The 17311-nt window shown below is 48.9% G+C and overlaps 6 protein-coding genes across 6 annotated transcripts; 3 read left to right on the top strand and 3 right to left on the bottom strand.

The window, feature by feature from the left end:
* Positions 1–481: 481 nt before the first annotated feature.
* V1508DRAFT_400617 (uncharacterized protein) lies at positions 482–1827 on the top strand (the record flags this gene model as incomplete). Its single annotated transcript, XM_066938349.1, has 2 exons — positions 482–810; positions 873–1827. 2 exons carry the CDS (start codon positions 482–484, stop codon positions 1825–1827), a joined length of 1284 nt encoding a protein of 427 aa, XP_066792598.1.
* A 3321-nt stretch (positions 1828–5148) lies between these two features.
* On the bottom strand, positions 5149–5652 carry V1508DRAFT_400618 (uncharacterized protein; the record flags this gene model as incomplete). Its single annotated transcript, XM_066938350.1, has 1 exon — positions 5149–5652. One exon carries the CDS (start codon positions 5650–5652, stop codon positions 5149–5151), a length of 504 nt encoding a protein of 167 aa, XP_066792599.1.
* A 160-nt stretch (positions 5653–5812) lies between these two features.
* Positions 5813–7845, top strand: V1508DRAFT_400619 (efflux pump; the record flags this gene model as incomplete). Its single annotated transcript, XM_066938351.1, has 6 exons — positions 5813–6057; positions 6089–6146; positions 6193–6633; positions 6662–7129; positions 7174–7654; positions 7748–7845. 6 exons carry the CDS (start codon positions 5813–5815, stop codon positions 7843–7845), a joined length of 1791 nt encoding a protein of 596 aa, XP_066792600.1.
* A 459-nt stretch (positions 7846–8304) lies between these two features.
* V1508DRAFT_427312 (GroES-like protein) lies at positions 8305–9895 on the bottom strand. The gene has a single exon (XM_066941666.1). The coding sequence runs from the start codon at positions 9397–9399 to the stop codon at positions 8425–8427; it is 975 nt and encodes a 324-aa protein (XP_066792601.1). The 5' UTR covers positions 9400–9895; the 3' UTR covers positions 8305–8424.
* Positions 9896–10231: 336 nt separating this feature from the next.
* On the top strand, positions 10232–12318 carry V1508DRAFT_406919 (uncharacterized protein; the record flags this gene model as incomplete). The annotated part of the gene is made up of 6 exons (XM_066938814.1): positions 10232–10407; positions 10435–11094; positions 11218–11548; positions 11656–11716; positions 11808–12100; positions 12121–12318. 6 exons carry the CDS (start codon positions 10232–10234, stop codon positions 12316–12318), a joined length of 1719 nt encoding a protein of 572 aa, XP_066792602.1.
* A 2383-nt stretch (positions 12319–14701) lies between these two features.
* V1508DRAFT_36157 (uncharacterized protein) lies at positions 14702–16711 on the bottom strand. Its single transcript, XM_066937193.1, has one exon. The coding sequence runs from the start codon at positions 16595–16597 to the stop codon at positions 15179–15181; it is 1419 nt and encodes a 472-aa protein (XP_066792603.1). The 5' UTR covers positions 16598–16711; the 3' UTR covers positions 14702–15178.
* Positions 16712–17311: the final 600 nt, after the last annotated feature.

The raw sequence follows: 17311 nt of genomic DNA on the forward strand, positions 1-17311 counted from the left end.
GCTGTTTACAATCCGGCTCTCTGTTTTATTACCTGAGCACTGAAACTCAAATCATCTTACGTACTTCCCAAATGTTCTATTTTATAATACAGGCTTTTTTTGTACTAATATTAGATATCTTAAATATTCTTAAATATATTTTTATATTATAACGATTATTAACTAGGACAGTTATTAGTCCTTTTATTTTAATATTCTCGATTATACGGCACGAATAGTATACAAAGTTCTTTTGAGATGACATGCTACAGTACCGATTTTCGATGCATCGTGTGCCACAATAAAAATCCACTAGACCTAATCCGGGATCTCCTTACATTTGAAGTCAGCAGCTAGCAATTGCCATTTAATCAACGCACTAGGCAACAACAACATCGACTACAGATCTGAGTTGAACCACATTTCTGGACATCTCATGTCTATGATGCCTTGTAAACATTAGCAAGTTCGCCCAATGTTACCATCTCCAAGACGCAAGACTATGGCCGCTGCAGCAGGAGGGACTGCGCCTGACTTGGTCACGGCGGCAGGCCCGGCACCAATGCCAGCTGCATCGACGACGTCGCAACAGGAAGAACTGGATTCTCGCGCCACCGAATTCATCACGCAAGAAAAGTTTACACGCAGATTCACGCTCCCCGCAACAGACACACATGGCGAGCTCGTCGTGACCTACGCCGTGGGCGGCCTGGACAGCGAGACCGCCCCGACTGTGCTATTCATTGGTGGCATGTTTGGCGGGAGATACCTCGCCAGCATGGCCGAACATGTGGGCAAGAGCCTTGGGATGAGAATTATCGTGCCCGATAGGTGAGCGATATTAGAAGCTACCTCAAGGAATAACTTGTATCGCTAACGACAACTCTGCGCAGGCCAGGCATGGGCGGTTCAACCGTTGTCAATCCATCGCTTCGCCTGTCGGTATGGCTGGAGACGGTGCCCGCTCTCATGCGCGCCATCAACGCACAGCACGTCGCCATCGCTGCTCATAGCTGCGGCGTCATCTATGCGCTCAATACCATATACGAGATGCCGTGGATCCTGCCCCGGTCGAATCGGAAGCTCTACCTCTTCTCCCCATGGGTCAGCCCGGAGCACACCGACGTTACCATGCTGTCTCTTGCTTCGCATCTGCCCTGGGGTCTCATCAACAACTTTGACAGCATCGTCCGCTTCGTCAACGGTACCGTAATGCCTACCGTGCACTTCTCAGGTATGGTGTCCGGGGTGGTGTCAGCGCCATTCACCGCGAACCGCGGCGATGACCGAGGAGACAGGAGCAAGCCCTTGGAGAGACACGAGCGCGATGATGTCTGCCGCGAGTACTGTGGGGTTTCGGCCGCGGAGAACTCGGCCAGGTCCAAGGTACTCATGCGCACTGTGTTCAAAGAGAGCACGCTCGGCGCAAGCCACGACGCCCTCTTGTCGCTGCGGAAGGAAGTGGCCGGGTCATGGGGTGTGTGTGACAATTACGAGACATACCCTGACGCACTGGACGCGAAGATGCGAGCGTTCTTCCAGGAAGAAAAAATGGCAAAGACGAGCCAGGAGACCGCTCCAAGCAACTCCGCAGCAGCCGGCAGTGAGCGCTTCGTTCTTAAAACGATCTGGGCTGAGAAGGACATGATGATTGGGGAAAAAGGTGAAGAATACTTTAATAACTGTTTTCAACGTTTTGGTGAGAACGAGGGGTCTAGCGGCAACGGAGAGGAGCCGAAATGTCTGTTTTACGAGAGCGAGGTGGTGCCAGAGACAAACCACGAAACAGTCTGTTTACCCCAATACGAGGCATTATCACGGATATTGAGGGATATATTAGGGCCATAGGGCCCGTAGGAACATTACTTCGGATATATGGCTTCAGAATTGTATCTGTTCTCTGAATAGTATGGTGTCGGGCCGAGGAGTATACGATTATTATTATTATTATCGGGATCTGAGTAATTCTGATATCTCGGATGCCGTTTCGGGTCTTACAAATTTTTTTGCATTAATGCTCATCTTGCAGCACTAGTTATATGTACAGATGATCCACGTCCCACCGTCCTTCATCTCGTCGACACTCATGATGTCTTTGTTCATACGGCTATGTAACGACTCTTTTAATGCTTGTATAAGGACATTATCGTTCTAGCCTCTTTGAATCTTGTTGACTCGCTGCTTCAAGCCATAACCCACAATGCCTGGTGGTCAACAGCGAACTCGGAACGAGCGTGTGATCCTTCGAGTCGATCCTGCAACTCTCAGGCGCGGACGAACTGTTCTGTCTTTGGGCTTGTGACCACTCAGAAGAGTACAGATTTGCCCCTCTGGACGAGAAGCGCAAAACTGTTCGTTTCAGAAACCTATCTATGGATGCCTAAGAAGGCCAAGATCATCCAATGGATTGACAAAATACTTCGAGGTTCTATTGAGGCATCTCCTCACACTTCACCTGTGAAGACTGACAACACAACGATCCATGTGTAGCGGACCCATCTTAATCGAGGGTATCAGTTCGGAGGAGTTGATGAGTCCCAGGTGGTTGAAGGTGATTTGCGGATCAGATGCACTTTCACAGTGCTCGTTGTTAATAATTTGTTAGAAACTAATCTCCCTAAAATCAAATTTACTACCAGACAAATGATCCGAAATGATGTGATTCCGATTCATCATACTTTCTAGAAGAACGTGCGCAATAGAGATATGTGGTTTCTATCTCAGTTCACAGCAGCTGATATCAAGTGAAATTGCTACTCTTGGTGATGACGTTCCCAAGAGATTTGATACCGGATTTAAGGGCATTAACACATCTGACGCCGCTAACGTTTGGTCAGGTATGGCAAGAACATCTTTTCGTCTGCTGTCAGTGTTTGCAGTAGTGTGATATTACCATATATGACTTCATTCTGTCAAACCACTACGTATATGAACCATATAATATAAGACTGATATCATATATGGTAATATATATGACCATATGAATCACGTGATCCACAATTTTGATAAAAAACACACGCCTTATATAATACTGCAGGAACAATAGCTCAAGAAATGCAAAAGCATAAGCCTCATAAACAAAAGACACTCACAACAATACCAAAGATAGAAAGAAAATAAATTCACGCACAAATAACCTCAATCCAAAAAACCAAAATTACGCAGTCGCCGAACTCCAGTACGCTCTTCGTTACTGTCAGACGAGCTCATATCAACAGCACTATCAGCGAAAGCCAGAGTGCCATCTTTACCTAACTACGATTTGAGACACTCAAATTGCCTCAATGCTATCGATCCCTAGTCGATTCCTGCGGTCCGTAATTGTAAGTTTTGCGCTTGAAGCAAGCGCTCCGGCTCTGCAGACATCGCAGGAATGGACAAAACATCTAACGCCATGATCGAGAGTGCTTAGGCTTTCTTCTTCTCAGTGCACTCCTGGAAAAAGTTCTTGCCCGACTAGCTGATTCTGAGGACTGGATAGGAACTGAGACTGCCAGTATTTATCCAACGTAGCCCAACCAGAGTTGCAGCAATGACTCATAAAAGGATCTAATATAGGTACACTTTGCTGTCTCAAAATTCTTCAAGTAAGAAGTCCATTGTTGGTAGTACTCTGTCAATAGTAGATCTACGTCCTTCTGTTGCCGATGTGGCACCATGAAAAAAATAAAGAGAAGTCCTGCTTCTTTGCAAATCTTGCCAATCCATTTCTGACAATCGTACATATAACACACAAGTTTAGTTAATTGACATCGATTTCTAATCTCTCTGGTAGTCTGCGATGTGACTTGTATTTTTTTACCGCAAACGTAGCAGTCTCCCATCAAGGTCCTGCGTGTAGGCGTGGATGTAAGCGCCAGGCCATTCGAGCAAAATGGCGGAAACGCTAGATCGGGATCTCGGACAAAATTCGGGGAACCCTTTCCTTCAAAGCAGCATATGAAAATCGGACTCCGCTCGTACTTGCCTTTTGGCAATTCCCCAGACCCGTTCAATAAAGTTGCACTCGCAGTGAAACTTTGGGTACATGGAGAACAAATGCCCGCGCGATCCGACAGTGATCTCAAGCCGTGAATGTTGGGAACGAAAATCTGGCTGCTGCGATAACAAGTGAGTGGCGCAGCGTTTCCGGCTCACACGGATCGATTTCGGGACAAAGACAGCGGAGATTGTCACTCCAGAGTTGTCGCTCTTGAATGATTATGCGCATGCCCTTCTGCCATCCACATTTAGCATGTCCCTCTGGGTAGCATATATCTTGAATGTAGCGCTGACCGCTTAGCTCGAAGTATCCCCGATTGATATAGTCCTTCATCCTTTTGTCATTCAGAGTAAGCTTCCCGACAACCAGTGCTTCAGGAGGAAGCGCCTGGTGATTGCTGCTCTAGTCGAAACAACAAAAACCTATGCACCTGGGGTGTGATTTCTCGAAGAATACCATGATACTATATCGTGCCGAGCTTCGTTGGTAGATTCTGGGGGTAAATTTTGACACCGCATTATTTTGGTGGAGGCTGTAAGGAAGACCTTCGTAAATAGGTCGACACAAGACCCCCCTGGACTTACCTTTATCTAGACTTGGTACCTTCTTTAGGGGAACTTTGCGCTATAGTAAAAATAGACTGGTGCAAAACCTTCTAGAGTTGTTTCCGCCACTCTGCTGTAAAGTCTTCACAAGAGAAGTTTGGATGTGATTCCCATATAAAATAGAACGATTACTGTACCATAGGATTCTATTAAGAATATAAACTAATTATTTATAATTATTATTATTATTTTAATTGCTATAATCACATTACATTAACGGGAAACCCTACCATTATTGTATCTCTTTCCTAATAAACTTTAAATATCTACAAATTGGTTAGCATAGATATATACTGTCTAGTCTAACAATATCCTACCGAGAGGATTGAATAATATTGTAATTTAATATGATGAAATGGATGGGCGGTTCACTTCGCTTGGGAAGCACGTTACATCCCGCCGCTTTCCGACAACACAAACTATATCACAAGCCGTCAGGGTTTCAGGCTTCAAACCCAGCTCACCAGAAATTTTTCAACTCAATGATACTGAACTGCATGCAATTGCAAGACAAGTTTAATATTAGGAATCATTGATCTTTCGAACTTTGGAAAATTAGAACCGACACAACTACGCCAAATTTCATTCATTACCGGGGGGTGGAGATTGGTTCTGGTCCTGTATGTGAAAGTGAGACTTCGCAGCCTTTCTCATCGTATTCTTACCGACGGACCGAGAAATTCCAAGAGCCTCTTCATATGGACGTTTGTATTGAGCTATAAGTGCTTCCTTATTCAAAATGAACCGACTAAGGGCGCGCTGCATCCGCGGGTTTGATTCGCATTGTTGTATAGCCCAACGAAAGACCCGAAGAGGCTCCATTGCCTGTGCCTCCTCGTCATTCTCCTCAGCTGCCTCAGGATGCTCAGTAGGCAGAAGTTGGAGCCATTCCAACTCCTCAGCATACATTAAGGATCTAGTACCATCCTCAACATAGTCATTCTGGTCAACATAGTCATTCTGGTCAATACCGGAACTGATCACCGGGTAACTATCGGCCAGCTGGACATCGCTCAAACTAATGAGGGACAAGCGTTCCTGAAACAATGCCGGTCGAAATGCGGGCGGTGGCTGAACAACAAACATCCCATTTCCATCAGGATGCGGTGAGGAATAAAACGATACCAGGTGTTTGCAGAGATATCGTGAACTAAAAATAAAGGAAAGACAACTGCAAACCCATTTTTCCTTATCCGCGTGGTAGACTTCGTCGCGTTTGACGACAGTTGTACAGAGATCAACCGTCATGACTTACAAACATTTGCTGGAGCTCTTGCAACTTGTCGGGAGGCACCAAAGTTCTGCAAGAAGTACACTTTTGGCGGAAGTTCGAGAAATTTATGAGCATGTGTTTCCCACGGGCTTCAAGCTCGCCTCTATCCTGGCAGGCGTCACCGTATCTTATTATCTTCTTTTCCTCGACCTGGCCATCATTTCCACCGCGACGCCGGCCATCACGTCCAAATTTGACTCGCTGACGGATATCGGATGGTACGCCGGCGCATACCAGCTGCCAGCGCAGCGTTTCAGCCGTTGAGCAGCAAGATCTACAGATACTTCCCTTGAAGGCAGGTGTTCCTGTACCAGAATCGTGGTGATTCGCTTGGGCTAACTTTCGCGCAGTAGTCCTTCCTCGCCTTCTTCTTCGTCTTTGAGCTCGGGTCGGCCCTGTGCGGCGCGGCACAGTCGTCGTCTATGTTTATTGTGGGCTGCGCCATCGCCGGTCTGGGGTCCTCGGGCCTGTTTACCGGCTCCATCACCACCGTCGCCAACGTCCTCCCGCTACAGAGACGGCCGCTGATTATGGGAATCAACATGGGTATTGGCCAGCTGGGCCTTGCGTGTGGCCCTATTATCGGAGGTGCTTTCACCTCGAATGTCTCGTGGCGGTGGTGCTTCTACATCAACCTTCCCCTTGGTGGTGTCGTTGGCGCCTGCCTCCGCTTCAATGACATGCCAGAGGCGGCCGTCAAGCCCCACTGGCGCGACGTTCTCAGCACGGCCATCAAGTCACTGGACTTCAATGGATTTGCGCTTATTAGCCCTGCCGCTTTTATGTTTTTGTTAGTTAGCCGTCGAGTACGGCGGGAACCAGTACGCCTGGGAGAGCTCGGTCGTAATTGGCCTGCTCGTCGGGGCTGCTTTTACGTTTGCGCTTTTCTTAGCGTGGGAATACCGCCAGGGCGACGGTGCTATGATACCGTTTGCTATGCTGAGGTCCCGTGTTATCCCTGCGGCGGCTATGACGCAGTTTTTCAGCCTGGGCAGCACTCTTGTGGCCGACTTTTACCTTGCTATTTTCCTTCAGGTAATTAATAATGATTCGCCTCTGTTGAGCGGCGTGAATATGCTTCCAACAACGCTCGGCTTGGTCCTGTTTACTGTGTTTACGGGCGCCATGACCCAAGTCACGGGGCTACTACCTTCCCTGGCTTCTTGCGGGGAGTTGCCTCTCAACCATTGGATACAGACTCATGTCGACACTGAGTCCCAGACCTCTACCGCGCGCTGGATCGGCTACCAGGTCGTCTACGGCGTTGGCAGCAGTACAGGAACCTCGGGTGTAAGTCTTGCTTTTCCACACCTAACCTAACTCGTCATCTCTAGCCATACATCGCCATCCAAAACCTCGTCCCCCTGAAACAGATCCCCACAGCCATGGCCATCGTCATCTCCACTCAAAACCTGGGCGGCGCCACCTGGGTCGTCGTCACCAACGCCATCTTCAACAACAGCCTCCGGAAGCAGCTCTCGCAGCGTGCTTCTAGCATCGGCCTCGACCCAGACGTTATTGTCGATAGCGGCGCCCGCTCCGTGCGCAACCTGGGCCTGTCCGCCTCGCAGCTGGCCGCCGTAGTGGAATCCTACAGCACCAGTATTGATCATGCCATGTATCTCGGCATGGCTGTGGCCGCTAGCATCCTACTCTTTGCTTGGGGCTTGGGCTTCGAGAATATTCTGGAGATCAAAAAGCTCAAGGAACTTACCAACGATAATAACAACAAAGGAGCGGAGCCAGCGCCGGAGGAATATGCTGCAGAGAAGGGGGGGTTAAAGTGCAAGGCTAGGGGCGGTGGTAGCCCGGCTGGTACATGTACTCGTTGTTGGCCTTTGGCTACGTCGTTGTTTAGGTTTGCCCTCCATGTAAGGCTTAGATATCATTAACCTGTTAGAAGTATAGATGAGGTTGAGAAGCTACCTTCAACACTGTATGTAGGTTCTGATAGGCCGTTAATGGCCAAAAGCGACACACTGGACATAAAGCACGAATTAGAATAGAGATGCGAGTAGGGACCGATAATTGTAGATGCTTTACCTATTGCTACAGTGTCGACAGGGTCATCTCAAGCCACGGCATCTTTGTTGAGAGTGCAAGTCGAAGCACACCCACAACAAGAACATCATCCATCGTGACATGAAGCCGGATGGTGTCCTCTGTGTCCAAGCGCCTGGTGCCCCAACTTCTACGTGGCAGACTTAGGGCTAATCCGATAGATATGGTGATACGATATGTGGTAGGACCAGAAACCCGACTACGACCAGCCGCGGCAAGCCAGCCAGCGGCGACCATACAGTACCGCGTTCCCAATTCTTATGAGAGGAACTTGGATGAGACGAGCTTCGGATGAGGTGACCTTGGGTGAGATTCCATGAGCTGTGCGCTGATTTCTCCTATATGCCATTCCATCTATTTCTCCAGATATTTGGCTGTGATGTGAATGGGTTGGCTTCGTGTTTGGACTGAAATGTAATTATATTTCTCACGCAGCGTGTAACAAACAAAAGAGATATCGATACAGACTATTACTAGTGGCCGATTAAACCAGTATACAGCCCCAATCTATGAATGTCCTCGAACTAAGGCAACGACACAACGATCTTCTTGGCCGACACCCCCTTCTGATTGAGATCCAAGGCCTCGTTGATCTTACCCAGCCCCCGTCCCACAACCTGCGGTTCCGGCGCTGGCACAAACTGCTTCTCAGCCAGTGCCAGCCCCAAAAAGTCCAGATAGACATGAGAGACGCAGCTATCGGGATCAACCAGTCCAACAATTAGGATAAACTTAACCTCAACACCCGTCAGCATCTTGTTCACGGCATTCTTACCCATCATGGTCATCATGCCGCTCATCATTCTGTACGGGCCGAGAAAGCCCTTGATCGAGTCGGGACTCCTCCGCGCGCTGCCGGCCAGGGCGATGAACTTCCTCGTCGGCAGCTTGGGCGTCTTGGACAGGCGTTCTGTCATGACGGCGGCGCAGACCTGGTCGGCGTTGGCGCCTACGGTGTAGGCCCCGACCAGCTCACGGCCCTCGAGAGCGCGCACGAGGTCCGCCACCAGCGTCTTACTTTTGTAGTCGAAGACGTGGGAGGCGCCGAGGCCCTTAACGTAGGCAAAGTTCTTAGGCGACGACGTCGATAGGACCTCATAGCCGGCTGAGGCGGCGAGCTGGACGGCGCAGCTGCCTACGCTGGAGGCGCCGCCCGTGACGATGATGGCGCGAGGGTATTTCTTCCCTGGTTGCGGGTTAGGCGGCGGCGGCACCTGAGGCATATCGAGGCCCAGGTAGGCCTTGTGGAAGAGGCCGTACGCCGCTGTGCCGATGCCGAGCCCAAGGACGGCGGCCTGCTCGTCGGTGACGTGGTCGGGTATCGGGGCGACCATGTGCTGGCGCATAACGGTGTAAAGCTGGAAGGCACCTTCGGCGGCGTTGTTAGACTCCTTTGCGGCGGACACAGCGCTGCCCGCCACCCTGTCGCCGACCTTGAAGCGCGTCACGTCGGGGCCGACCTCGACAACGGTGCCGGCCACGTCGACTCCTAGCACCATAGGGTCTTGAGATGGGAAGCGATCATGGCACCCTGATACTGCAGCACCCAGTCAAAAGGGTTTATACCGACTGCGCCATTCTTGACGACTATTTGGCCGGGGCCGGGGGGTGTGTATGGTGCATCGCCGACTTTGAGCGGCACAACCTTCTTGCCGGGAATCCATGCCGCTTGGTTTTTGGGAGTCATCCTGTAAAAGACGGACAGAGTACTTCAAAAAGGTGTCAGATGAATTATAAAGGTCGCAACAAGTGTGGGAAATAGGGCATTTGATATGCAAATGAACCTAGGTACGGAATTGAAGCACCAAAGCCGATAAAGAGTGGCGGCTGCCGGACTTCGGATTCCGTCTCGATGGTCCTCTTTGTTTGGCCACCAAAGCGGACAGATTCATACCCGTGCCAGGGTAGATTACTGTTCCGGACTCAAGTTCTTCGGCTTTGGATTGGTGCCATTGTTCATGCGTGACATAACCCGATACGGGCCCAAGAGGTCCACCCCAAAACAAGCAATGGAATATCCGGGGAATGCAACAGTCACGTGCTGCCAATTCGACGCTTAAAAGCGTGTCCTTTGGAGCCAGGGTTCAGGGTAAAGCACACGGGAAAATGATATGCCGAATTAATCGGAGCGGAAGTATAATCCAAGCTCAGACTCTGATGGCGGCATTTCTTCTACGGATCGGATAAGTTGGTCTCCCACGCTCCGCTCCAACTCCTCGCTATTTGCCTCCTTTCACACTCTCGGATCATTGGAGCTTGCCTCAAAGTCCGGTCAGTGCCAGACAAAACAAACGGTTCTCCGTTTATCAGCAGTCCACAGGTGACATTAACATGACTCAAAGGGTCGTGACGACGGCATTCAATAGTATTTTCGACCAGGACCTGGAAGTCAATGCTGGCATCGATGCGGCTTTCAGCTTAGGTAGGTCTGGTCGGGCTTGCACAAATTGTGTACGTGCGAAGGCAAAATGCTCCCCTGGCGTAAACGTTGGGGGAAAGTGTGAAAGGTATAAATGCTAATGCTTGCCCGGTAGATGTCACCGCATGAAGAAAGATTGTCAGCCTTCACCTCCCGTGCGCAAGCGTCGTAGAGTGAAGAGACACTCCGCAAATAAGGTTGAGAAGCTCGAGGAGAAACTGGACGGACTCGTCACACTTCTAATGTCTGCTACTCAGGGTGCGCCAGGAATTTTTCACGCCACGTCTGTCAACTCAGCACTCGACGATCTTGTACCGTCAAGTCACGGAAACACATCTGGATCAGCGGCTGCTGGTAGCATCGGCTATAGGGACTACACCTTCAACAGACCCTTACCTACTGGAAGGGGTCTGCCGAACTCTGCTTTTACTCCAGCTGCCTCCTCTTCTTCAGGATCAGCATCAATAAACCTGAAACCTTTGCTTCATCCGGCTTTGGAGCCCAGCCCAGAGGACGTAGAGTCATATTTGAATAAGTTTCGAACCGATTTCGTCAAGCACCTTCCTTTTATCGTGATATCACTATCTGTGGCAGCCCATCAGCTTCGTCAGGAGAGCCCTATTCTCTGGCTCTGTATCATGGCTGTGGCTTCAAGCCGCTCCACGGAACAGATTGTCCTGTCGAAGGAAGTAAGAGAAATATTTGGACGAGAAGCATATGTTGAAGGGACCAGGAACATGGACTTACTCTTGGCAGTTCTTCTTTATACCACATGGTAAGAGAGCCTTCCAAACCATATGCTTCGTGTCCATCAACTCTGGTAAATTCGATGAGGGTTAATGTTCCATTGTGGTTTTCAGGGACCGGCCTATTGTCTCGACAAACCCCTTTTGACCAGTCTTGTGCAGCTTGCAATAGCAATTCTGTATGACCTTGGTTTAGACAAGCCGCCTTCAAAGGATCCAGGCGTCATACTTGCGTATGACATGAAAGGAGCTAGAAAGCCTTCCAGATTTTCAAGGTTTCCGACCCTGGAAGAAAGGAGAGCATTACTTGGCTGCTTCTTGATAAGCTCAGTGTATGTACATCTCCACTTGCAACTTTTCCGGGCTAATATTTGCAGGTCCTGCTTTTCACGGAAAGGCGAGACTCTCCGTTGGACAGCATACTTTGATGAGTGTCTTCGTGTACTAGAAGAACAGAAGGAGTTTGCATCCGATGCGGTTCTCGTTCAATTACTAAATTGCGTCTAATCGCTGAAAAGTTGGTTGACCCTCCTTGATCTGGTGCGGCCGAAGACCACTTCACGAGACCACCGGCGACGGTTTACCTAAAGTCGCTGCAAGCTCAGCTCCATGATTTTAAGTTTAATATCCCCAGCGAATTAACGAATAACAGTAAGTCATTTCTTCAGCGTATCGAGACTGCCATGTACCTTTCAAAATATATCTTGGTGGATTGGTATCAGTCTACTAACCCTGGCAATAGAAACTCTGCTGTTGGAACTTTACAACACGGAGTTTAGTATCCATGGGATTTGCTTCTCTCAAGCACCTGATATCTTCATTGGTCAATATAATCAGCGGTTTGAATGTCTCTGTGCCTGTCTCCAGGCTACAAAGTCCTGGGTCGACATGTTTCTCAGTATCCTGCCAGCTCAATACGTAGGGTTCTCAGCATTAATGTACGCAAAGATGACTCGCTGTTTCATAGGTCTCTACCGACTCTCGACCTGTGAGCATCCTGAATGGGACCGAGGGCTGGTTCGAGAGACCCTTGACGTGTCTTTGATTTGGAGGAGGCTGAGAAGAAATTTGCACAAGTGAAGGAGGCGGCCGGTCTTGATCTTGGTGACTCGGAGAATCTCGATTTTGTTAGTATCATGGCGTCTAAGCTTCGGTCTATAAAAATGTCATGGGATGCGATGCCTATATCTACGACGGCCTCATTTAGCACAGCTGCGCTTGATGAGTTGGGAGATTTCCCCAGGAGTTTTTAGATGCTTTAGAATTGGAACTAATCTGAGCCCTAGAATAAACTGGGCTTTTTTTCCCTTTCGGCTTTCAAATGAGAAGAAGTGTTAAATGGGTGATGAAGGCTTGAGAGATTATTTCTAAGTTGTATTTAATTCAAAGTTTTTATTTAATTGTAATGTACTCTTCCCCGGAATAAATCGATATCACGGAGTGATGGATATAGCATAGCGTGATATTGTGTGATATAAATTATTGTATGTATTGTCGACATGACGTAAGAGATTCCGGGGGTCTCTCAAATGTCGGTCTATAAGAAGGGGCCTCTGATGTTGAAAGGAGGATGCATCAGTCGAATAGACATTCCTTCCCCAACTTGTATACTCTTTCTTTCTAGCTATGTGATCCTCCTGAAACGCTTTAGTGCAAACGCACGTTACAATTTCTGAAGCCTCTTTTTGTCAGCACTGATCACTATGGCAAGACAGAGTACCAGGTCGACCGGAAGGGATGCCATTGTTCAGGACGCAAGTCCTATTTCACAGAACATCGACAGTGAAAGCATTAGTTTTCTAGCGCCAATGAGTCTCAATAAAATGCAACCGCTCATTGAAGAGGAGGCGCTTTCAGTCGAAGATCTCCAGAACCTGAGTGACAGAATCAGAGAGGCAAACGAACGCCCGCGAAGGGACCTTACGCCGAAGCCGACACGAGTCAGACAGTGATGACGACGACGACAGCAGGCCTCGATAACGACGGGCCAATCATGATCTCAAATACACAAACATCAAGTACCTCAAATTGGGAGGGAGCAGTGGACCAATGGGAGACTAGAGATCAATCGGGCGTTCGACGGTGCACTACAAATACGATACGACCGCACCTTGGTGATCAAGGCATTGATGCACCTTGGTGATCACATGCGCCGACATTCCCGACGATGAATATGTCTGGGACTCGTTCATCACTTGGATTGAGCAGACAATTCGGGACCATGGAAACTTCGAGCTGACCACTTATGGAGAGTGGACGAAGGCGCGGCAGGGTTTAGATCAGACTCCCTGGTCATTTGATGCCTAATGTAACCAGTCTGGAGGTTGAATTAGAGGCAATGACGGAAAGGACAAGCGCGATGGATTTCTGAGCAAGTTGCAGCCGTACCTACAGAGATTCGTTGAGTTGAGTGAGGTGTGTTGAAAATTGAACATTGGCTGGGATTCCGAACTTGGTGAAGTCGTCAGTCTCAGGCGCCGTTAAAAGTTGTAACGTGCTCCGCGACTTCGACATAACTCAACTGCGGATTAGGGGCCGAGCGTCCATAAAAAGCCTGCACGCGCACTGGGCAAAGCTCAATGGCTTGATTGGCATGCTTTCGCTTGCAGTGAGCCGCATTGCCTCTTTTGACTGGACGCATATGTGCTGAAGCGACCCGCTTTCATACAATACACATTTGTATCCATCGACGACAGCGACGCCTGCGCCTGGCCTAAATGCGCCTGATCCGAATCCTGTCTTTCCAGCGTATTCGTCATCCGAGTCATCCAGTTCCTGTTCCGTTCTGTCGTCTCACACAATTGCGAGGTAATTGTGCGCCACATCGCGCTCTTGTCGTGAATTTCTAGTTTGTGCCAGTTGGTGAGATGATTTTCAATCATTGACTTATCCACAATATGGTGGCATCGATTGCATGTGAGTACGTTCCACTGAACATTGTATGTCAGCCCGATGCCTTCGAGGGACGATTACTGTTGGCGCACTGTACTTTCTAGCACCTTGAACTGAGTGTAAGTTACCATCTTTGGTAACACATGTATGGATCGGGGTCTCAATATTTGCGTTACCGCTATCTTCATCACCCTGAACAGGATTCTGACGGCCTTGAACGTCGTCCGCACTGGCCGACTGAGCCATCACACAGTTCTGAGGACCCATGTGACGTCTCAAGCCGCTAATAAATGATGCCTCGGCCTTACAAGTAGGACAAGCATACCAGCCGTCGTCCGTGACTATAACTGGATAACCGCTCTATCAAATTCGAAAGTCTCGGCTTTGCGGTGCTTGCTTGAAGTGTGATTGTTCAACTTGGCTTTAGTGTCGAATGGTGCATGGTCGCACTCGGGACATTGGTACGCAATAGTAAAGGGCAAACCACTGAATAGGTATGGCCTCTGAGAGTTGCGGAGTAGTGAAGAAGGCAATTGCGTCGCCCTGAAGTCATTAACTGGTAGCAACTACGCTTTGACACGCGCTTCAAATCTTTAATCTACGCACACCCGTTAAGTCCAAGCCATGGCTTCACGGGGTCCTTCATCATACATTTATTTGTTAGTAATCTGGTAATCGACCTTGTCGGATCGTGGGGCCATCAAAACCACAGTTCCGTCTGGGCGCGAAAAAGGGCCATCGCTCAACCGATCCTGATCGTGGGGGCGTCGAGTCTTTGCAGTCGTCGAGCCGGGTACTGAAGTCTACCCTAGCCCTACCTCGCACACACCACCCTGGCATTTCTGGCCCTCCATCTCATATGTCCAACCTAATCTAACCAAAATAAAAATCGTACTATCAGAACCGGCTAATTTTTCTCTTTCCAAACCACTACCTTTTTTTAAAAATCATTTTTGGTGATTTCGGTCTTCGGACTTCTGTCCCCAGGACTAAATAAACTGATGCCGTCGCGCCAGTCCCTCCAGTCGCCCAGTCGCCCGTCGCCCCGATTATGTATGCTGAACCACCGACCCTGAACCATAACCCAGGCCCTTATAGTTTTGCAGCGTAATGCTGGTCAAATTTTCAGTGAAATTGGAGTGTAGTGTATAACTAATGATGATAATTAAGTATTCTAAACCGAAAACTGCATGTATAGATAATAACAAGTATAAATGTTTACTACCGATTCGTAGGATGAACAAAAAACTGATGGCATTCGTTCCAATTTGCGGCCGGATTCCAAGGGGAGACATCGAGATTGGGCCACCTTACAATTTCACCACGGATCTCTAAGCCGCCGGAGGCTCTAAACAAGTAATGGAGGATCATATCACCAAAGAGCCAGGAGAGATCACCTTGTTTAATATGCATTTCATCCGAGTATTCTTTAGAGTAACCGTATACTATAGAAGCCCAGTCGAAGATCTCAAAGTCCATTACCTGGGACATTGAGTGGAACATGCGATCGAGGGAGATGACTCCGAGGTCGGAAGTCTTCTTATCGCGACCGACAGGGATGCTGCGGAACATGAGAGGAACGTCTGTGCCAAACTTGTCTCTCAACAAGGCTAATAGTTTCTGCATGCGAGTGTTGACATAGCGAAGCTGTGTCCACTTGAGCTGGCCAACGGTATCCCAATAACCTTTAAGATGCGGCTCCTTGCCTTCCGCAATAAGGTCTGCGGAACTGAATGCCTTGACGTCCCATCTGCCTGTCTGAAAGAGAAGCAAGTCGGGTCCCCCAGACTTGCCTCGCGAGCGGTACTCAAATTTGCTGAAGATCTGTTCGTCCCTGTCTTCGAAAGCGACAACATCCATGGCGGGAACCCACCACCAATCCGGCTTGTAGGTGACCATACTTGATACATGCCACTGGGAGAAAGTGAGGTTCATAAGTGGAAACTCGCAGAAGATTGTAGCCTGCTTAATACCGGGACCTTCAACGAGACCGGGAACACCAAACTCACTGCAGACAGCACGAAGAAGAATTCGATCGATGGAGTCACCGACAAGAAGCACGCGGCGGTCACGGACCCAGCTCATCTCTCGCTCAATCTTTTCCTCGGCAGGAGTCAGCGGGCGCTCTTTGTAGGCATTTTTGCGGTACTCGACACCTTGAAGCATGCGCTGATATTCCGCGAGCTTACGCATCCAGGGGGTGGGGGCACGACTAAAGAACTCGGGCTCGGGCTTTGTATCTGGAAGGACTATAGTTTGCGCAGTATTATTCCGGTCTGTTTCCGGGAGCGGGTCCAATTTAGAAAAATCATCGTAGAAGGGAATCCATCTTGTGTCGTTGCGGTATTGGTCGCGGTAAAGATAGCCTGGCAGCCGGTACGGGTCTTCGCAGCTGCGAGCAAGGATTTTAATGTTGTCGACTTCGTGTGCGACGAGGACGTCGAGGTCAATGTCGGCTGTCTGCTTGTTAGCACCGTAGCCTGGAGTGTTGACGAGAAGCGAGGAGATGTCGATGGATTCGCGGTGGTAGAACAAGCTGTACGAGAAGAAGGAAACGACGAGTGTAGTGGTGGCAATGATAATTACCAGACGCGAATGCATCAAAGCTTGCCGGATGATGGCCATACGAGGTCTGAGCATAGTGATAATGCCAGATGGTAATGCGCAAAATAAAAATACGTGGAAGAAGAATCGATTGCTGTTGTGAAAGCGCAGCACATGAGGCTGATCTTGGCGTGCATAGTTGCGTTCACACCTCTTTTAACGTCTAAAACTTCTGTGGGTTTGCATTGCAAGATCCCCCCCAAAAGCGCGCCACAACGCGCTAAACCGCTTTAGGCTTAATTATGTTACAAAGGAATTCCCGCACGGGGATTCCAAACCCACAAGACATTTAGAGCGGTATCTATCACGCGCATTGACCAATATGCTGGAAAGACGGACTACCATGACAGTTGCGGTACGCTCTGAGAAGCCTTGCCACTTGAGCCGCTAAACTTCTTTGGGTCGTTATGTTACGCCGGAATACACGGCTGCTTCAATTTTGTGGCTTTCAGGGCTGGGGTTGTATTTGCATCGCTGCAACTCCCACGTTCCTGTCAATGTTAACAGCGTGCCTCCCTAACGTGCAGGCTGCCTGTTGTCAGAATTTTATTGAAAAATTGAAATAATAGAGATCGGATGTAAAATTCGGAAGCAATCTACTTGTGAGTCGGATGTGTAGATGCTAACTGCAATCATTGTTTCAGTGTTTTGAATGAAATGGCGCCAGGACTGTGTACTGGGTCCATGACCATTGGAACATAAATGCACGGTGCTGCGTGCATTATGGATCAAATGATAGAGTATGACATT

The sequence above is a fragment of the Lipomyces doorenjongii genome, assembly GCF_038497915.1.
Source record: "Lipomyces doorenjongii strain NRRL Y-27504 unplaced genomic scaffold V1508scaffold_116, whole genome shotgun sequence".
Taxonomy (NCBI): Eukaryota; Fungi; Ascomycota; class Lipomycetes; order Lipomycetales; family Lipomycetaceae; genus Lipomyces; species Lipomyces doorenjongii.

Excerpts from the sequence above, each read along its gene's own strand:
- V1508DRAFT_427312 (XM_066941666.1), bottom strand. The coding sequence starts at position 9,399 with ATGGTGCTAGGAGTCGACGTGGCCGGCACCGTTGTCGAGGTCGGCCCC.
- V1508DRAFT_36157 (XM_066937193.1), bottom strand. The coding sequence starts at position 16,597 with ATGCTCAGACCTCGTATGGCCATCATCCGGCAAGCTTTGATGCATTCG.